Here is a 21,471-nt window from a genome sequence, read left to right as displayed (position 1 = left end):
ACACACTGCAGTAATATATGACAGACAGACAGACAAGCAGACAGACAGACTGACAGACAGACAGACAGACTGACAGACAGACACTCAGACAGACACTCAGACTGACAGACAGCCAGACAGACAGGCAGACAGACAAGCAGACAGACACTCAGACAGACAGACAGCCAGACAGCCAGACAGGCAGACAGACAGACAGACTGACAGACAGACTGACAGACACTCAGACAGACAGACAGACAGACAGACTGACTGACTGACAGGCAGACAGGCAGACAGACAGACAGACAGGCAGACAGACAGACAGACTGACAGACAGACAGGCAGACAGACAGACAGACAGACAGACAGACAGACTGACTGACAGACAGACAGACTGACAGACTGACAGACAGGCAGACAGGCAGACAGACAGGCAGACAGACAGACAGACAGACAGACTGACAGACAGACACTCAGACAGACAGACAGACAGACAGACAGACAGACAGGCAGACAGACAAGCAGACAGACACTCAGACAGACAGCCAGCCAGACAGACAGACAGACAGACAGGCAGACAGACAGACAAACAGACAGACTGACAGACAGACTGACAGACACTCAGACAGACAGACAGACTGACTGACTGACTGACAGGCAGACAGACAGGCAGGCAGACAGACAGACAGGCAGACAGACAGACAGACAGACAGACACTCAGACAGACAGACAGACAGACACTCAGACAGACACTCAGACAGACAGACAGACAGACAGACAGACACTCAGACAGACAGACAGACAGACAGACAGACAGACAGACTGACAGACAGACAGACTGACAGACAGACACTCAGATAGACAGACTGACTGACAGACACTCAGACAGACAGACAGACAGACACTCAGACAGACAGACACTCAGACAGACAGACAGACAGACAGCACTCAGACAGACAGACAGACAGACTGACTGACAGACAGGCAGGCAGACAGACAGACAGGCAGACAGACAGACAGACAGGCAGACAGACAGGCAGACAGGCAGACAGACAGGCAGACAGACAGACACTCAGACAGACAGACACTCAGACAGACAGACTGACAGACTGACACTCAGATAGACAGACTGACTGACAGACACTCAGACAGACAGACAGACAGACACTCAGACAGACAGACAGACACTCAGACAGACAGACAGACAGGCACTCAGACAGACAGACAGACAGACAGACAGACAGACAGGCTGACAGACAGACACTCAGACAGACAGACAGACAGCACTCAGACAGACAGACAGACAGCACTCAGACAGACAGACAGACAGACAGCACTCAGACAGACAGACAGACAGCACTCAGACAGACAGACAGACAGACAGACAACACTCAGACAGACAGACAGACAGGCACTCAGACAGACAGACAGACAGGCTGACAGACAGACACTCAGACAGACAGACAGACAGCACTCAGACAGACAGACAGCACTCAGACAGACAGACAGACAGACAGACAGCACTCAGACAGACTGACAGCACTCAGACAGACAGACAGACAGACAGACAGACAGACAGACAGACAGACAGCACTCAGACAGACTGACTGACAGACACTCAGACAGACAGACAGACAGACAGACAGACAGACACTCAGACAGACAGACAGACACTCAGACAGACAGACAGACAGACAGGCACTCAGACAGACAGACAGACAGACAGACTGACAGACAGACAGACACTCAGACAGACAGACAGACAGCACTCAGACAGACAGACAGACAGACAGACAGACAGACAGACAGACTGACAGACAGACAGGCAGACAGACAGACAGGCAGACAGACAGGCAGGCAGACAGACAGGCAGACAGACAGGCAGACAGACAGACAGACAGACAGACACTCAGACAGACAGACACTCAGACAGACAGACAGACAGACAGACTGACAGACTGACACTCAGATAGACAGGCTGACTGACAGATACTCAGACAGACAGACAGACAGACAGACAGACAGACACTCAGACAGACAGACAGACAGACAGACACTCAGACAGACAGACAGACAGGCACTCAGACAGACAGACAGACAGACAGGCTGACAGACAGACACTCAGACAGACAAACAGACAGCACTCAGACAGACAGACAGACAGCACTCAGACAGACAGACAGACAGACAGACAGCACTCAGACAGACCGACAGACAGCACTCAGACAGACAGACAGACAGACAGACAGACACTCAGACAGACAGACAGACAGACAGACAGCACTCAGACAGACAGACAGACAGGCTGACAGACAGACACTCAGACAGACAGACAGACAGACAGGCTGACAGACAGACACTCAGACAGACAGACAGACAGACAGCACTCAGACAGACAGACAGCACTCAGACAGACAGACAGACAGACAGACAGCACTCAGACAGACAGACAGACAGCACTCAGACAGACAGACAGACAGACAGACAACACTCAGACAGACAGACAGACAGACAGACAGACAGCACTCAGACAGACAGACAGACAGACAGCACTCAGACAGACAGACAGACAGACAGCACTCAGACAGCTGTACCTGATGCACTCTTCGGCAGTCTGCCGGGTTTGATGGCTCTGTTGACGGGGGGGCCTTTACATCCTGAGAGGAAGACAAGCATCAGTTGCCATGACAGCAAGAGGGACGGACACAAACAGACACATATTTACGAGATGTGTGAGAAATATAGTTATTTAAAATACAATAATTTATCATTTGAAAATACAAAAATACATACAAAATTATCTGCTACACAATTATTTGTTATTTATGGAAGCATAAGAAAAAAATCATGCTTTTGCAAATCATAATTATGACATAAAAAAATCAAATGACTTAAAAAGTCAATATTATGACAGGAAGTCATCATTTTTACTTTTTAATCCCAATAAAATGTGACTTTTTTTTTAAAATCTCATGATTATGACTTAGTATGTCATACTTTCAAACGTTTGTCATAAATATGATTAATCAAAGCACGATTTACATTAAACATTAACCTCCATTAACATTAACATCTAATCTGAGATCTACAGCAGTGTGCTCTGATTTAAAGAGTGACCGCTGAGTGAACGCTCAGAGAACTTCACACATACAACCACTGCTCAATACTGAAACCACACTTCCACAACTCTTCACACGCATGCACGCACACGCACACGCACAGGCACACGCACGCACACGCACACGCACACGCACACGCACACACACACACACAGTGCATCATTTTTCATTGCTTTCAGACAAAATACACATTTTTCAAAATCCGAAAATACTTTTGTCAATTCGTACTTCACAAACTGCAAAAAACGATATATCTGCAGGATATTTTCATATGTAACACACTGCTTTCAAAATGATAAAAGCACATTCAGATCAGAATGATGGCAAATGTCGAGCATTTCTGCGGTCAGGGGCGTTTCTAGGATTTTCATTTTAGGGCGGCTCAGCCCCCAGTGAGGGTAGGCCTGTACTAGAAAAAAATGGTAACACTATTTAGTTTTGGGTCCAAATTGCGCTATTAAGTAATAGCTTAAAAACTTGCATACCCAGAAGATATTGGCTGTTTATCATTACTTATGAAGTAATGATATGAAGTAATGACCTTATGCATGGCCATACTGTACATGCATTAATCATACCCAATAATGTAGGGCAGGTTTATAGATCCCAGATGTTAGGGTGGTTCGGGTGGCATGCTCCCCTGAGAAAATGTTGATTTCTATGATCTACATATCTGCATTTTAAGATGTTCTGATGGCCAACAAATTAGATAACAATAGCTTGAAAACCAGGTCACTGGGCAGGAGATTATTTGTCTTTCTTATGTCCACATCTCTCTTTTTCTCTGTTTTTATCTTTCCCTGTCTCTTCATAACGCTGAGCTTTGACTGATATAGTTTTTTTCCGTTTTTGTCAGTAAATAAAGTAAACATATGGTTTACTTATTAAAATACTGATATTTATATGTTTCATAAATAATTTTCTTAGACACGTTAATTTACTGTTTATTAAAGTTTTAAGTTTATTAAATTCACAACATGAACACATTCATTAGTAGGCCTACTAATACAGGCTGAAAAAAGAGTTTTTTTATTTACTGAATGTTACAAATAGAATTATATTAATTTACAATATACACATTCATTATTAATCTTATGCCTAATCTGATGAAAATGGCTTTGTTAATATTTCTTGTTAGTTAAGGCCTAAATGAATCACAGGCATATTTCCAGTTAAAAAATGGCGAAATTAGACAAAAGTTTATTTTTTTCTTTTGTTTAATATTTCTGACTTAACATGTCAAACATGAATGTTTAGTTTAGCTGCTTACATTTATCTTACTTGACGTCGTCGAGTTGCGCTGCTAAAATTTGCGCTCAGCCTCAGCAGTTTCTGTGTGACCATAAAGCCCGCCTACTCTGATTTGATTGGTTTTATCAAATATTTTGAAATTGATGAGCGGTGACAGACCAATGACGCTCAGATTTACACACACACACACACACACACACACACCTCTGCATCTGACGTGCACTGCGCTCTGCTCAGAGCCGCTGCGGATTGGAGAGATAGACTTAAAAACGTGACGAAGCCGAAGCCTGCCGCCAGTTTCATATGTTTTAAAGGTTAATCACATATTTTTTAGGGGGGCTGAGGCATAAGTTTAGGGTGGCTGAAGCCCCCCTAAAAAGGGCCTAGCGACGCCCATGTCTGCGGTAGATATTCTGAAATATCGAAGTGATTAGACTGCACGTGGTGTTTGTGTTTTCTGGAAGGCTGTTATCTTCATCCGGATTGCAGGTCCACTTTGTTCAGGGAGTTCGGGATCAATGGTTAATCTTTATTTTTAACTCAATCCCTCATAATTATTCCCCAAATCTCGCTCTCTGTGCTGCACATTTTACGGAGGAAAGCTTCCAATCGTCGCGAGTTCAACGCAGGATTCGCACAACGGCTTGTCCTGAAAGATGGAGCAGTTCCGACTTTAAAAACGGGCCACGGCCTGTAAGAATGATTTATTTGTCGTTGATGTGTTTTCCTGTAATAGTTTGTGTTGTCATGTTATAGCAAGGAAGTAAACAAATGACAACGCTGTTTGTTAAATGCTCATTCATACTGAACGTTCTTCGACAAACACCAGACGTTACACACTTTTAAATCTTAACAGCGAACTTGTAATTAGTGTTAATTATTCTTTGATTACTTTGTATGTTTATGTATTCATCCGCTTTAACTTGTATTATTCTGCAGCCGTTCTTCTAGTACGGATCACTGTGGAGTCCTGTATTTCCCTAAACTTGTTTCCAGGACAGCTCACGCTGAGGATCGCTGACTGGAGCGTGGGCTCAGCATTAGAGATGATCTGACTTCTGTCTGTCGCTGTATACTGGCCGCTTTCGGGACTATTATTAAAACCACGCTGTTTGTTGAGTGAGCAGGTGCGACCACTTAAAGGAAAAACACACACTCTGCAATCCTCGGACTAATCACAACTGGCCGGTTTCTGTCCGTGAGCTAATGTAGTTGCGTGTTGGTGTGTGTTGGTGTGTGTTGAAGTGTATTGGTGTGTGTTGTTGTCTGCTGTTGTGTGTTGGTGTGTGTCATCGTGTGTTATTGTCTGCTGTTGTCTGTTGTTGTGTGTTGTGTGTGGTTATGTGTTGGTGTGTGTTCTTGTCTGCTGTTGTGTGTTGTGTGTGTTGTTGTCTGCTTTTGTGTGTTGGTGTGTGTCGTGTGTCGGTGTGTGTTGTGTTGTCACTCACCTGGCTGTACACGCAGGGGTCGATGAGGCACATCCTGCAGACACAAACACATCTGTACACAATTCAGCCCATACAACACTACACACAAACACACTCATGAACACACTTACTGCGACGCTGATGCGACCTCTAGGGGCTCGTTCAGCTGGACAGCTGTCTGTAACACACACACACACACACACACACACACACACACACACACACACACACACACACACACAGTCAGGGCCGTTTCTAGCTGTAAGTCCCTCAGACTGTTTTAAATTAAGTGCAAACACAATCAGTCTGACTGAAACTAAAGCCTTTAAACCGACCGCAGTCCTCCTCAAAACAACATGAGGTTCGCCTCGATCATTTGAATCCAGTTACACTGCCTGATCTGCGCCACAAGAGGGAGCCGTGTGTGTGTGTGTGTGTGTCAGTGTTGCCAAGTCCGCGGTTTTCCCGCGGAATTGGGCTACTTTTAACCACTTGCCGCGGGTTGATTTTTTATTCCGCGGGTTAAAGGTTTAACTAATTGCATCAGTTATATTTAGCTGAAATGGTTCTGTTGAAATAAATATTTTACTTTAGCCAATTCATATTCCACCAATGATAACAAGGATTCTAGGATGATGACAAAAGCAATATCGTATCAGCATAACTGTGCTGATAAGCGCACACTTTGTGAGGTACGGTGGCACTGCTGGGCTTGTCCGCTAATGTGTGTGTGTGTGTGTGTGTGTGTGTGTGTGCTGCGGCGCGCACCGGCTGTTTTCGTTTCCATGGTAACCGAATGCGTGCTCTCCAGGGTTGTTGCTGGTAAAGAATAATTTAAAAATTTCTCAAAATTCTTCTGTGTATGACAAGTCTTTAACAGTGTATTTCCAAGTCTTTAACAGTGTAAAAAGCTCAGTATGCATGAAACAGCATTTCACCCCCCCCCCTTTTAATGAGGAATATCTTGCAATGTTTATTTTACATTATTTTTAATTTGAAATGAATTTCACAAGTTTGTGGTTCTCTTCCACTGGAGTTGTAATTCTGCATTTTCCCGCCCGCATCCATTACGTTTTTAAGCTCATCAGCTCATCATTACGTTCATCAGCTGTCAATCTTAAGGTAAGATGATTTTATTTATGAAAATAGACTGTTTACAATTACTTATACAGTTACTTACTTATACTTATACAATTATCTTTTAGTATAAATGGTGTGTAGTGCATAACACTACCATAAAATGTGTATTGGAGTGTTTTATATTGATTTTTTTGGTATTGGGCTAGTTGGATTGGCCATTGGGCTACTTTTGGGCTATTTTTGATTGGCCATTGGGCTGGTTTTGTTGCGAAAACCTGGCAACCCTGGTGTGTGTGTGTGTGTGTGTGTGTGTGTATGTGTGTGGATGAGATGAACATGTGCAAACAGGGAACATCATTCCAGCTCAGACATTAATCTCCCTTCTGCTGTGATTATGGTCTGTAAGTCTCGTGTTCATCTAGTGATTGTTAATGTTCGTTAATATGATTGACAGCAGCTGAAGGAATCTAATTATTTCAAATCAAACATTATTTATTGGTTTGTGTCTCACACACACACACACACACACACACACACACACACACACTGCTGTGTGTTTGATTGTGTCGTGTCGTGTGATTGGCTCACACACTAACCTTCATCCACGTGTGTGTGTCTGATGATCTGCTCTCTTCTGTTCATGCCATCCTGAGAAATCAAACACTGATTAACGACACACACACACACACACACACACACACACACACACACACACACACACACACACACACACACACACACACACACACACACACACACACACACACACACACACACACACACCTAAACCTACACATCACAGGAAACATTCTGCGTTTTTACTTTCTAAAAAAAAAAAAAAAAAAAAAAAAAAAAACGTATCCTGTGATTTATGAGCATTTTGAAAAGTGGGGACCGGCTCACTTTTCGATGAGCCGGTTGAAAAGTGACTACTATCAGCTATTACTATCCTTATGGGGACATTTGGTCCCCACAAATAAACAAGGACACACACACACACACACATATATATATATTTTTTACAAAAATGTGTGTATACGTATATCCTCCACTAAACTATGCATGCTGCTGTTTTCACCATAAAATAAACTTTAAGAAATGTTTATATTTAGTGTGCATTTTATGTAATTTTTTGGCTATTTTAGATAAACCTGTATATAAATTTATATTTTTAAATATTTTTAAAAATGCCATATATCCCTTTACAATTGCACAACTGAGTAAAAACATTAGGCTATTAAAAATGATAATATATGTTTATAAATTGACATGATTTTTTACAGATTCTGATCACCCAGAACAGCTGCTTACATAAAGTTTAAGATAAAAATAATTGGAATTAATTAGCAAACATTCATATTTAGATGATGCATTTAGATAAACTGTTCATTCATTTCATCACTTTACCTCTGTCTTCATCCCCTTATTTCTTTATATTGCTGTATCAGAGGGCTTCGGTCTTTTTGACACATTGGCCATCCGTCATAAATATTTAGGCAACTTTCACACTTTCACTGGCGCGAGCAAACAAGCACATTCCCGTCTGTTAGATGCGCGAGGCGAGGCGACGCGACAACACATCCCCAGCGTTAACCTGATCGCGCGTTCAGTATCAGACTCACTAAAGCACTCGCTGGGCAGGAGGAGACTGATGCGGTGGTCTGGGAAGAGTCGGGGGATTTGTTTAAGGTTTTTTTAAGGTAATATTTCGAATTAATATTAATAAAAAGTAGCAGTAGGCTAATAAAACCGGAAAAAACACTCATTTTGGCGCCCCTAGCGTTTGCCTATTACGCCTATGCTACGGGCCGGCCCTGCACACACACACACACACACACACACACACGTTTGTTTTAATGAAATGTAGGGACATTCCATAGGCGTAATGATTTTTATACTGTACAAACCATATTTTCTATACCCTTACACTGCCCCTAAACCTACCCATCACACACACACACACACTGCCCCTAAACCTACCCATCACACACACACACACACCGTCTAAAACACAGCACAATCTGACAGTAAACATCGCAGCGACGAATGAATGAAAAGAAAAGAAAAGAGAAAAACTCACCATCATCAGTGGAGACTCATCATCACAGACTCAAGCTCCAACACACACACACACACACTGCAAAAAACATGATCTTCATCAGTGGAGACTCATCATCACAGACTGAAGCTCCAACACACACACACACACACACACACACACACACACACTGCAAAAAACATGATCTTCATCAGTGGAGATTCATCATCACAGACTGAAGCTCCAACACACACACACACACACACACACACACACACACACACACACACACACACACACACACACACACACACACACACACACACATAACACACACACTGCAAAAAACATGATCTTCATCAGTGGAGACTCATCATCACAGACTGAAGCTCCAACACACACACACACACACACACACACACACACACACACACACACACACACACACACACACACTGCAAAAAACATGATCTTCATCAGTGGAGACTCATCATCACAGACTCAAACTCCAACACACACACACACACACACACACACACACACACACACACACACACACACTGCAAAAAGCATGATCTTCATCAGTAGAGATTCATCATCACAGACTCAAGCTCCAACACACACACACACACACACACACACACAAACACACACACACGCACGCACGCACACAAACACACACATATAATGGTTTGTTTCGGTGTAGACACACACACGGATAGCTCAAAATGCGCACAGATAACACGCCACTGGCTTCAGAAAGTGGTGAGTCTGTTACCCAGAGTCCTGAAGTCATGCTGCGAGTTCAGAAGTGGGAATAATCATGTTTCTGATCGCATGAAGGCGGCTCGAGGGCAAGCCATTCCTCTTTAAGCCTTTCAGCAAAACGACCAGGCTCAGATTTTAAAGTTAAAGGGCTGAAATTCAACCATTTACACGTGATAATCATATTTCAGCTGGTCGAGATTAAAAACAGCATGTTTTTCACTGTAATACAAGCTCGATTATAGCCTAATGAGAGAGATATCGCTGTAGAAAAACATTCAACCTAAAGTGTTTGTACTGCCTTAAAGTGTGAAGTTTAGTCCACTCAAAGTTTAGTCAATTTAAAGTGTAAAGTTTATAAAGCTTAAAGTGTAAAGTTTAGTCAATTTATTCAATCCACCTTTATTTATAAATCACCTTAAAAACAACACTGTTGACCAAAGTGCTGAACACAATTCACAAAGCATGAGCAAAACATCAAATAGCAATAAAACAAATACAACAATAACACAAAGTTAACCCTCAAACTGATCCAAAAGCCAAAGAAAATACATGAGTTTTGAGACGGGATTTAAAGTGTAAAGTTTAATCACCTTAAAGTGTAAAGTTTAGTCAACTTAAAGTTTAATCACCTTAAAGTGTAAAGTTTAGTCAACTTAGTTTAGTCAACTTTAAAATGTGAAAAAGTCGCAGCTCGGATATTTGAGTTACTCAAGTTAAATGTATTTTGTTAAATTGTTGCAACAATAATTAACACTAATGAAGTCAAACACTGTGTACTCTAAAGCAAAGCGAGCTGAACCTGCTGTAATCGAGGTTATCTACACCGCCATTAAACGGATGGAAGGCCTGTTTTATTTGTGTTTAACTTCCTGATTGTAAATCATTGAGAGGTGATATAACACAGTTTTGAATCGTTTAATGTAGCTGTGAGCGGGGCTCACTCTAAAACGGGGTTAGTTGTTACACATATGGTTTAACACTTTCTAAACACGCCAGCATACTGTATTTACCAGTTGCCATATCAAAAAACACGTTTGGGAGGTCGGGGGTTTTGGGGGGAGTTCAGAAATTCAGAAATTATTTATTATGATGATGTTTTGAGCTACGCTGTATAGCTGTGTTTTGGGGCGTTTGCTGTCAAACTCAAAAATATGTTTATTTTTATTGATTAAAAATGGCATTAAATAGTTTTTTATTGAAAAAATATTTTAGTTTGTCTTGTATATTATGTTGATTAGATCAGGTGACATTGAAGCTGACCTATGGGGCATGTTGTCACATTTCACTTCCATTCTTTCAAGGTAAATAAAACATGTTAATGAAATATAATTGTACTACATGTGTGAAATAAATGTGGAAAAAATAAATACTCTAAACCTCAAGTGGATTTACACTGACTGAGAAAGTCAGAAAGGGTTTGGTTGTTGTAACGGATCACTGAGAAAAGAAGCTGAGAGAGAATCCATTTGCACGCACACATTTAATTCCAAGACTCCTCAGAAAAGCACAGGGACATCAGAATCAGAAAACAAACACGACCCATACCAGAGGACAGTAAACGCAGGTCAGAACATCCAGACTTACAATTAACGACTCGCAAACCCTACATGAAAACCAAGACCTTAAATGCACAAAACAATGAGTAGATAGACTGCAGGTGTGTACAATGAAGGTAACAAGGAGAGACAAGGAGAGACAGAAACCAATGAAAACAGAAGGCACTTCAACTTAAAAGTCCATACTAAACAAAAGACCCAGAGCTGGGATCGTGACATAACCTCCCCTCAATGGAGCGGCTACCAGACGCTCCTAAAATGTCCAGGAGGGAGGTGGAGCGGAGGCAGACCCAGGGCGGGATGGACCAGGGCGGGACGGGAGGGACGCAGAATTTGGGAGGCCAGGGCAGCATGGAAAGAGCACGGCTCCTGGGCGGTGCGGGCAGAGAAAGGTGCCTGGGCAACGCGTCCGGGATGGCAGCAACCTCCGTGGCGATCTCTGAGATTGAAATCACCGAGACCACCAGAGCAGGGACCACTGGACTCGGGGCCACAGGAGCACGGACCACCGGAGCCGAGACCACCAGAGCAGGGACCACTGGACTCGGGGCCACAGGAGCACGGACCACCGGAGCCGAGACCACCGGAGCAGGGACCACTGGACTCGGGGCCACAGGAGCACGGACCACCGGAGCCGAGACCACCGGAGCAGGGACCACTGGACTCGGGGCCACAGGAGCACGGACCACCGGAACCGAGACCACCAGAGCAGGGACCACTGGACTCGGGGCCACAGGAGCACGGACCACCGGAACCGAGACCACCGGAGCAGGGACCACTGGACTCGGGGCCACAGGAGCACAGACCACCGGAACCGAGACCACCGGAGCAGGGACCACTGGACTCGGGGCCACAGGAGCACGGACCACCGGAACCGAGACCACCAGAGCAGGGACCACTGGACTCGGGGCCACAGGAGCACGGACCACCGGAACCGAGACCACCAGAGCAGGGACCACTGGACTCGGGGCCACAGGAGCACGGACCACCGGAACCGAGACCACCAGAGCAGGGACCACTGGACTCGGGGCCACAGGAGCATGGACGGTAACACTTTACTTGAAGGGGTGTGCATAAGACTGACATGACACCTTCATAATCATGACATGACACGTGTCATGAATATGAAGGAGTATTTGTGCATGTTTATGACAACTGTCATTAAGTGTCATTCGCTTAATTATGCCATTTTTAATGCAATGATGACATTTCAGAGATGTCTTTGTTATGACAACTTGACATAAACCAATACATCACAACCTGTCAGTATCTTTGTCATGACAACTTGACATTACCAAGACAACATAACCTGTCATAAACATGACATAACAGATGATCAAATTTAAGAAACTACTTAGCTTATAGGGTTAACCTTAAACTGTCATGTGGTTGGTTTTGATGTTGACTGAGGCCATTATAATGTCATACATTTTTTTCAGTGGCACAAGTTTAATTTGTCATTAAAATGTAATTAGGTGTTAATACGCTGTCAAATATTTTTTAATAACAGCATCATTAATATTTTTCAGTTCATAATGTTTTATTTTATTTTTTAAGTTTAAAAATAAAACCACCAGCTTCAACAGAAGGTTAGATAATAGACAATTTCAAATGTCTTAAAAATATGAAAAGGAGTTTGAGAAATAAAATCAATCATTTAATTTTTAAGACCTGCCCTCTCACAGAACTGACTCTTAAAAACACAAGGCATGAATTTATACACAGGTGACCAGCACCAATTAACGCAAAAAGGGGAAAACACGTACACAAATAATGGCCATTACACAAAATAAACATATATATATATCAACATCATATGCACACATAAACAAACAGAAAGTAAACCCAAAATAACGTTGTTGTGAATTGTTTTTGCTTACTGCAAACTAAATTGACATTAAACACCTAAACAAACTAACCTGACTGAGGCTCTGCCAACAACTGTTACAGCGTACACATAACCAGCGGTGCCACCATAGACATCATCATATAGGTGTATATGTCTATGCCACGCTATCATTTTGAGTTATATTAATAGTTTTTAATGACTCTGTACGATTTCCTCTATGATGCCATATTTCAGGTCAAGCTAAATATTCATGACACTGTTATAAAATAATTTGACAGAGTATTGACACTTAATGACATGTTAATGACAAATTAAATTTATAAAAAAATCATGACATGATAGCCTAATGACAGCCAACGTCAAAACCAACCACATGACAGTTTAATAATAATAATAATAATAATAGTAATAGATTTTATTTATAACGCACTTTTCATTCCGAAGTATCTCAAAGTGCAACAAAGGGAAAAAATAACAATACATGAATAACAAGTAAAAATGACATCTCAACATCATGCCGGACGCTGATGACGCTAGCCTGGAGCAAACTTCAGCCACCATGCAGTTCAAGCCCGAGGGAGACCACCAGTGAGCAGCCGACACCCAGAAGAGAGAGCAGCCGCAGCGAGCAACATCAAATGTCCTTCAAACCAAAACCAACCACAAATTCAAACAAAAACAGAAGAGAAGCGGTGAAAAAACGGCAAACAACGTCCTCTCAGTGGCTGCCAGCAATCAGCAACAGTCCCAATTGTAGCTCTGACTGTTAGACTAGTCACAAACATAAGAAAATAAAATAAAATCTAAATTTAATAGTAAAGTTAACATGATTTGTGGGTGGAGAAGCGGCGAACAGACAACGCCAGCGTCCTCTCCCCCACGTTGCCTAGCAACTAATGTAATGTAAACCCAAAAAGCAAAGTAGTTTCTTAAATTTGATAATTAATCTGCTATGTCATTTCATGTCTGTTTATGACAGGTTATGTTGTCTTGGTAATGTCAAGTTGTCATGACAAAGACACTGACAGGTTATGATGTATTGGTTTATGTCAAGTTGTCATAACAAAGACATCTCCGAAATGTCATCATTGCATTAAAAATGACATAATTAAGCGAATGACACTTAATGACAGTTGTTATAAACATGCATAAAAACTCCTTCATATTCATGACACGTGTCATGTCATGATTATGAAGGTGTCATGTCAATCTTATGCACACCCCTTCAAGTAAAGTGTTACCGCACGGACCACCGGAACCGAGACCACCGGAGCAGGGACCACTGGACTCGGGGCCACAGGAGCACGGACCACCGGAACCGAGACCACCGGAGCAGGGACCACTGGACTCGGGGCCACAGGAGCACGGACCACCGGAACCGAGACCACCGGAGCAGGGACCACTGGACTCGGGGCCACAGGAGCACGGACCACCGGAGCCGAGACCACCGGAGCAGGGACCACTGGACTCGGGGCCACAGGAGCACGGACCACCGGAACCGAGACCACCGGAGCAGGGACCACTGGACTCGAGGCCACAGGAGCACGGACCACCGGAACCGAGACCACCGGAGCAGGGACCACTGGACTCGGGGCCACAGGAGCACGGACCACCGGAACCGAGACCACCGGAGCAGGGACCACTGGACTCGGGGCCACAGGAGCACGGACCACCGGAACCGAGACCACCGGAGCAGGGACCACTGGACTCGGGGCCACAGGAGCACGGACCACCGGAACCGAGACCACCGGAGCAGGGACCACTGGACTCGGGGCCACAGGAGCACGGACCACCGGAACCGAGACCACTGGAGCAGGGACCACTGGACTCGGGGCCACAGGAGCATGGACCACCGGAACCGAGACCACTGGAGCAGGGACCACTGGACTCGGGGCCACAGGAGCACGGACCACCGGAGCCGAGACCACCGGAGCAGGGACCACTGGACTCGGGGCCACCGAAGCAGGGACCACTGGAGCAGAGACCACTGGACTCGGGACCACCGGAGCCGAGACCACTGGAGCAGGGACCACTGGACTCGGGGCCACAGGAGCATGGACCACCGGAACCGAGACCACTGGAGCAGGGACCACTGGACTCGGGGCCACAGGAGCACGGACCACCGGAACCGAGACCACCGGAGCAGGGACCACTGGACTCGGGGCCACCGAAGCAGGGACCACTGGAGCAGAGACCACTGGACTCGGGACCACCGGAGCCGAGACCATCGGAGCAGGGACCACTGGACTCGGGGCCACAGGAGCACGGACCACCGGAACCGAGACCACCGGAGCAGGGACCACTGGACTCGGGGCCACAGGAGCACAGACCACCGGAACCGAGACCACCGGAGCAGGGACCACTGGACTCGGGGCCACAGGAGCACGGACCACCGGAACCGAGACCACCGGAGCAGGGACCACTGGACTCGGGGCCACCGAAGCAGGGACCACTGGAGCAGAGACCACTGGACTCGGGACCACCGGAGCAGAGATCTGGACGGAGGCTAGGATGGGACTAAACTCTGGACTGTCGGGTACCGCGGCAGTGCCTCCTCAACCCCCACAGTATATGTAGAGCCACTCAGCCACAGTGCGATTCCCACATATTCCTCCAACGTCCAATTAGGTTGATCCCAGGGCATGAGCAACTTGAGTTACTCAGATAGTCCTCCTCGAAAAAAAATCATTAGGCACTGTGAGTCCAATCCAGACAACTGTGCCACTTCATACTCCCTAACATGATCCTCTAAATAATCTGCCAATGGGGTGAGGAAAATTATTTTAATTCAAACAGAAATCAAGATTATTTTTCTCACCCCATTGGCAGATTGTTTATCTTATTTTAAGCAAAAACTCTCTTCATTTTGAGTTATTTTCAACAAAACAAGGAAAAATATTTTTTTGTTATTTACTTATCTATAGTAAATGCATCTTGATTTAAGAATTTTTTGATATTTAGACTAGAAACAAGACAAAATACTAAGTAAGAAAAGCATTTTTTGCAGTGCAGTGCCAGTTGAACTTGATCTTTTTTTGACATGATTTGACGCATTATGAATTAATGCACTGAGATTAGACACGCGTTGGTGCAACCTGATCTCACAGATCCCCGTGAAATGAACACGGACCCTTAACTCAAAAAGAAAAATCCGTGATGGGTTCCCGGAAGTGATGCCTATGTAAGTCAATGACAGGCAGCATCCGTCGTCCACACACAGATTCACTCAAAAAAATAACTCAATAAATGTGTGTAGCCCTAAATCATAAACATCTAATTCATGCAATGAAATGTAATTGATTTGGTCCAACTCAATTTTATCAAATACAGTTTAAGTTATATTTTTATACTTATAACATGAGTTTTTTGAACGTGTCAAACCTTCATCATCATACTCAATGTATATAATGATAATTTAAGAAAAGGGTGATGTAACGCCTAGCATTAGCTTAGCTCAGTGAGTGCCCACGCCCTAAGCCCAGGCGCCGCTCTTCAGCATAAAGGTAACCACAGAATTCAGAAACATTACAGAAACTCCTCTCAGTGTCCAACATAACTGAACATTAACACTAACACTAACTAACAACCCTTTCCCTGTCCAGAAAACCATAAAATAACACTTTAATCCCCAAATTTACTCTCATAATTTAGTCCCTTGCAAAGCATGCTGGGAACTACAGATCCACTGCCGTTAGTTATGTCAACACAAATATTTCATGTAGTTTTAACACAGATTAATTAGGTAAACTTCAGTTTTAAATATATTAGGTTGACTGAACACAATTCAATAAAATTTTATCAAAATTATATGAAATAAAATATGTTTAAGTAAAGTGAACATAATTTAAATGTGTCGTATCTATGAAGGGCCTGAACCTTTTTTTTTTTTGTTGTTGAGGTTCCAACACCTTATATTCGTCAGTTTGATTCAGTCAGAATAATTTTATTTCCTTTTATTTTCTTTTTATTCAGATTGAACGCATAACTCAATCCCTAAACCTACCCATTTGTGTATTATAAAAAACATGATATAACCGGCAGATACGACTGCAGGCTCAATTTATTCAGAAACTACAAATACTCCAAGTGTTCTTAGGCCGAACGATTGATTTATGTGAAGAAAATCCCCAAAAGTCTATATGTGTAGACTTTTAAATGATTTTGGATTTTAAGTGGACTTCACATACCTTTATTAAGTATTTTATTCTTCCTTTTCTTTTTATTTGTATTTTAACTTGAGTAAATATGCTTTGACAATTCACTGTAACAGCAAAATAATTCAGTGTTCCCCTCCGACAAACGTCTTTGGGTACCTGTAATGAAGCTGATAAAGTCAATAAACAATAAAAGCGATCAGAAATGTTGAGTCCATCCGCCGAATATTAATACATTTTTAATATTGCTGCCGGAAGAAACGTCAGGTCAGCTTTGACAGCATCGGCTCTCGTGTGTCTCACGTCATTCTTAACTTTTGTGTATCATCTGAATGAGAAATATTAACAAGTGCGAGTGTGTGTGTGTGTGTTCTATTCACAAAGGAGCGCGATCATCATTTCAACGATTAAAACATTAAGATCGACTACATGAAGATATCGTCTGACTCCAGAAGACTTGGAATGCAACATGAGTGAATACTTCTGTACGGTTTCTGGGCCGTTTTTGCAGTAAATACCTGTGCCTGTACATTTATTTGCCTGTTATGTGTTTTATATTGTTGACAGTGGGTTGGTTTAGGGTAGGAGTGAAGTTAGTCGCTTCGAAATATAAAACTAGGCTATAAATATTCATAAAATCATGTCTACTTTTACAAACGCAAATAATTAAATGTGTGTTGTGAATCCGTGTGTGGACGACGGATGCTGCCTGTCATTGACTGACATTGGCATCACTTCTGTGAACCCATCAGGGAGTTTTCGGCGATTCCGTGAAGCTACCACGGGTTTGAGTTTAGGGTCCGTGTTGGTTGGTGTAATTAAAGCTGCCGTCAGTCAGCTGTGGATCTGACTAACAGGAAACAGAAGCAGGAAACCATAACGAGCTTCACACTATAATTATCTGTGTGGACACAGACACATGATCATAAATACATGATGTGGTCATGACACGGCTCGACTGGTCTCAGATCAGGCATGGTCATCCACTGACCGCACATGAGAATATGAGCTGGGCTCCATTTTGAAGAGCTGTTGAGTCTCAGATCATATTTGCCGTCGCCGTCGGTGTATAAATGAGTGTGTGAATGAGTGTGTGAATGAGTGTGTGAATGAGTGAATGTGAGGCATATGTAAAGCGCTTTGGATGGCCATAGGGTCTGTTCAAGCGCTATATAAATGCAGTCCATTTGCCATTTATATTTAATAAACACTGTGAGCCGTTTAACAGACTGAAATGTGATTAATCTAACCCTGCCAATCCCAGTGTGACGTTGTGCTGTAAAACACGAGGCTCTTCCTCAGGGCTTCGGTCCTGTATTACAGCACAAACATCTAAACATTCTTAAATCATCACATTACTGGAGAAGAACTGAAGATATTAAGACTCGTTTGAAGCACAAACATCACTTTGATCCTTTGTCAGAACTCAAGTCTTAATATCTTCAGTCATTTTGATCTCCAGTAAAAGTGTCTTGATGTTTACAGATCTGGACAGTCCCTCAGCTCATCTCCTCGAGTGCTGTACTGAAGTTCACTGTTTGAGTCTCTGTGCTTTACTGGAGTATTATTCTTTCTGTAATCTTCTGACTTTAACTTCACTCCATCTGAAAGACAAATATCGTCCTCTTTACTCCACTACATTTCTATCAAGGTCCTCGAAGTGGAAAGTCGTTTCTGTCGCAGCTTTGAAAGTCAGTGATGATTTTTTTCTTCTTTAAAAGGTGTTTGGGTTTTTGCAGAAAGCCTTTCAGGAATCACTCTTGTAGAGTCTCGTGAAGTTCAATGATTTCACAGCATTTATTAAACACTGATTTATAGTTTAGAGCAAAATGGAAGAAGACGGATGTCCAAATGCTCATTTAGTGGAGGATTGACATAAACAAAGTTGATTCTGTCTTCAGTGAAGGTGAACAGTGTGAGAATATCAGATGTGTATCAGTGTATTGGATCCGTGCATTCGGCCTTAAAGTGACAGCAGCTTTGTAACTTTTCTCCAAGTATTTAAATGAGTTTAAGTTAGTCGTCTGCTAGTGTGTCAGATGGAGCGTCACTGACTGGCTTAAACCATGATGGCATAATGTGCATTTAGACAACTATAATACAATAATGCGGCGACATAAAGAAGGACATTTACTTTTGATACTTAAGTACTTTAGAAAACAAATACTTCTGTACTTTAACTCCAGTAAAAATCTGTTTTTAGATCTTCCACTTGTTACGGAGTAATATTTGACCAGCGGTACTGTTACTTTTACTCAACTAATGAAGTTTGTCCACGTCTCGGGATGTTTAGATGTTTTAAACATGATTTTTGCAGTGTATGTCCGAGGATGTCCATTATTCTCCAAATGTTTGAGATTATCCAGGTAGGTTTATCTGCAGTGATTTGAGCTTCTGATCCTCAGACCCCGGCTCATTTCCGCTCGTATATTAATATGAATAAAGGCGGTCAACTAACCTAATATCTCAGACTCACCAGATTGAGTTCTCTCTCACACATACACACACACACACACACACACACACACACACATCTGAAATACTTTATGATTGACGCAGTTTCTGTCGTCGCATCTTCTGAATGCACAAATAAAGGTTGTGAAGAACATTTTAATAATCTAAAGAAGCTTTAGTACAAGATTCAACTGATGTTGGAACCATTGGTAACACTTTATTTTAAGGTTCAGTTATTAACTATGATCATGCATATTACTATGATATTGTCTGTTTATGAGCACTTCTAAAGCTCATATTAATGCCTTATTCTGCATGAGCTTATTCTACATCCCTTAATCCGACCCAATACCTAAACTTAAACGCTACAAAAACTACCTTACTAACTATTAATAAGCAGTACATTAGGAGTTTATTGAGGCAGAAGTCGGAGTTAATAGTGAATATGTGTTCCCCACACTAAAGTGTTACCGGACCATCAAAGCTATATTTAGAAGAGCATATGCATATTACCATCTATATTCACTCTTAATAACGCGTTTCGTTTTCTCGTCTTGATTCGGATCTCTCCTTAAATATATTCCTCACTGTTGGAGAAGTTTGTGATCAGGCTGGAAAACCTCTTACCTTCATCTGGTGAATAGCGGGAAGGTTTGCCAAGCTCCGGCGGTGTTTGTGTGTGTGTGTTTGTGTGTGTGAGAGAGTGTGTTTGAATGATTGACAGTTACTCCCGCAAAACACACCCCTCAACTCACTTCCTGTGTGAGATTAACATCAGCCAATCCACCGATGATCACACACACACACACACACACACACACACACACACACACACACACACACACACACACACACACACACACACACGATATGAGAATCCTCTTGATATGAGAAACCATACAGGAAGTGATCATTTCCTTCGAATCTATTTCTTGAAACACACACCACAAACACGAACACACCACATACAGTCGTGCGCACACACACACACACACACACACACACACACACACACACACACACACACACACACACACACACACACACACACACACACACACACACACACACACACACAGCCCCTAAACCTACCCATCACAGGAAACATTCTGCATTTTTACTTTCTCAAAGAAACATCATTTAGTATGTTTTTAAGGCCATTTGAATTATGAGGACATTTGATATGTCCTCATAAACCACATTTATAGAGTAATACCAGTGTAATACCCATGTAGTTATACAAATTTGTGTCCTCATAAACCACATAAACAGGCTCACACACACACACACACACACACACACACACACACACACACACACACACACACACACACACACACACACACACACACACACACACACACACACACACACACACACACACACACACACACACAGACCTTTAGCCAGATTTAAGTTTGCAGTTAACCTCAACACCCAGTGGTGTGACATTATGGGCAAGTGCGATTGTAAAAAATGCTTCTTAGTATTGTTGTCTTATTTCTAATCAAAATATAAAAAAATTCTTAAAACAAGAAGTATTTACTAGACAAGTACAAATTATTGTCTTGTTTTAGGGAAAATAACTCAAAATGAAGAGAGTTTTTGCTTAAAATAAGATAAATAATCTGCCAATGGGGTGAGAAAAATAATCTTAATTCAAACAGAAAACAAGATTATTTTTCTCACCCCATTGGCAGATTATTTATCTTATTTTAAGCAAAAACTCTCTTCATTTTGAGTTATTTTCCCCAAAACAAGACAATAATTTGTACTTGTCTAGTAAATGTTTCTTG

At 42.7% G+C, this 21,471-nt stretch overlaps 2 protein-coding genes across 3 annotated transcripts in view; one reads left to right on the top strand and one right to left on the bottom strand.

The window, feature by feature from the left end:
- The window catches only part of LOC137092471 (cytokine-dependent hematopoietic cell linker), a 35,342-nt gene extending 14,961 nt beyond the window's left edge, over window positions 1–20,381 (bottom strand). Inside the window, exons 1-6 of one of the 2 annotated variants that reach the window (XM_067456715.1) lie at window positions 20,303–20,381; window positions 8,937–8,993; window positions 7,453–7,504; window positions 5,908–5,954; window positions 5,798–5,831; window positions 2,574–2,636 (exon numbers count right to left, since the gene is read on the bottom strand). In XM_067456715.1, the coding sequence (XP_067312816.1) occupies window positions 2,574–2,636; window positions 5,798–5,831; window positions 5,908–5,954; window positions 7,453–7,504; window positions 8,937–8,942 (202 nt within the window). In that variant the 5' untranslated portion in view covers window positions 8,943–8,993; window positions 20,303–20,381. Of the gene's footprint in view, window positions 1–2,573; window positions 2,637–5,797; window positions 5,832–5,907; window positions 5,955–7,452; window positions 7,505–8,263; window positions 8,615–8,936; window positions 8,994–20,302 lie in introns of those variants that run through there. The other variant, XM_067456714.1, reaches the window with a different exon arrangement.
- Window positions 11,450–15,644, top strand: LOC137092107 (mucin-22-like). Its single transcript, XM_067456380.1, has 2 exons — window positions 11,450–12,285; window positions 14,303–15,644. The coding sequence occupies exons 1-2, from the start codon at window positions 11,450–11,452 to the stop codon at window positions 15,642–15,644; spliced, it is 2,178 nt and encodes a 725-aa protein (XP_067312481.1).
- Window positions 20,382–21,471: the final 1,090 nt, after the last annotated feature.

Source organism: Pseudorasbora parva, chromosome 11, assembly GCF_024679245.1.
Source record: "Pseudorasbora parva isolate DD20220531a chromosome 11, ASM2467924v1, whole genome shotgun sequence".
NCBI lineage: Eukaryota > Metazoa > Chordata > Actinopteri > Cypriniformes > Gobionidae > Pseudorasbora > Pseudorasbora parva.
The sequence above is the reverse complement of the archived record's forward strand: the minus strand, read 5'-3'. Positions and strand labels throughout refer to the sequence as shown.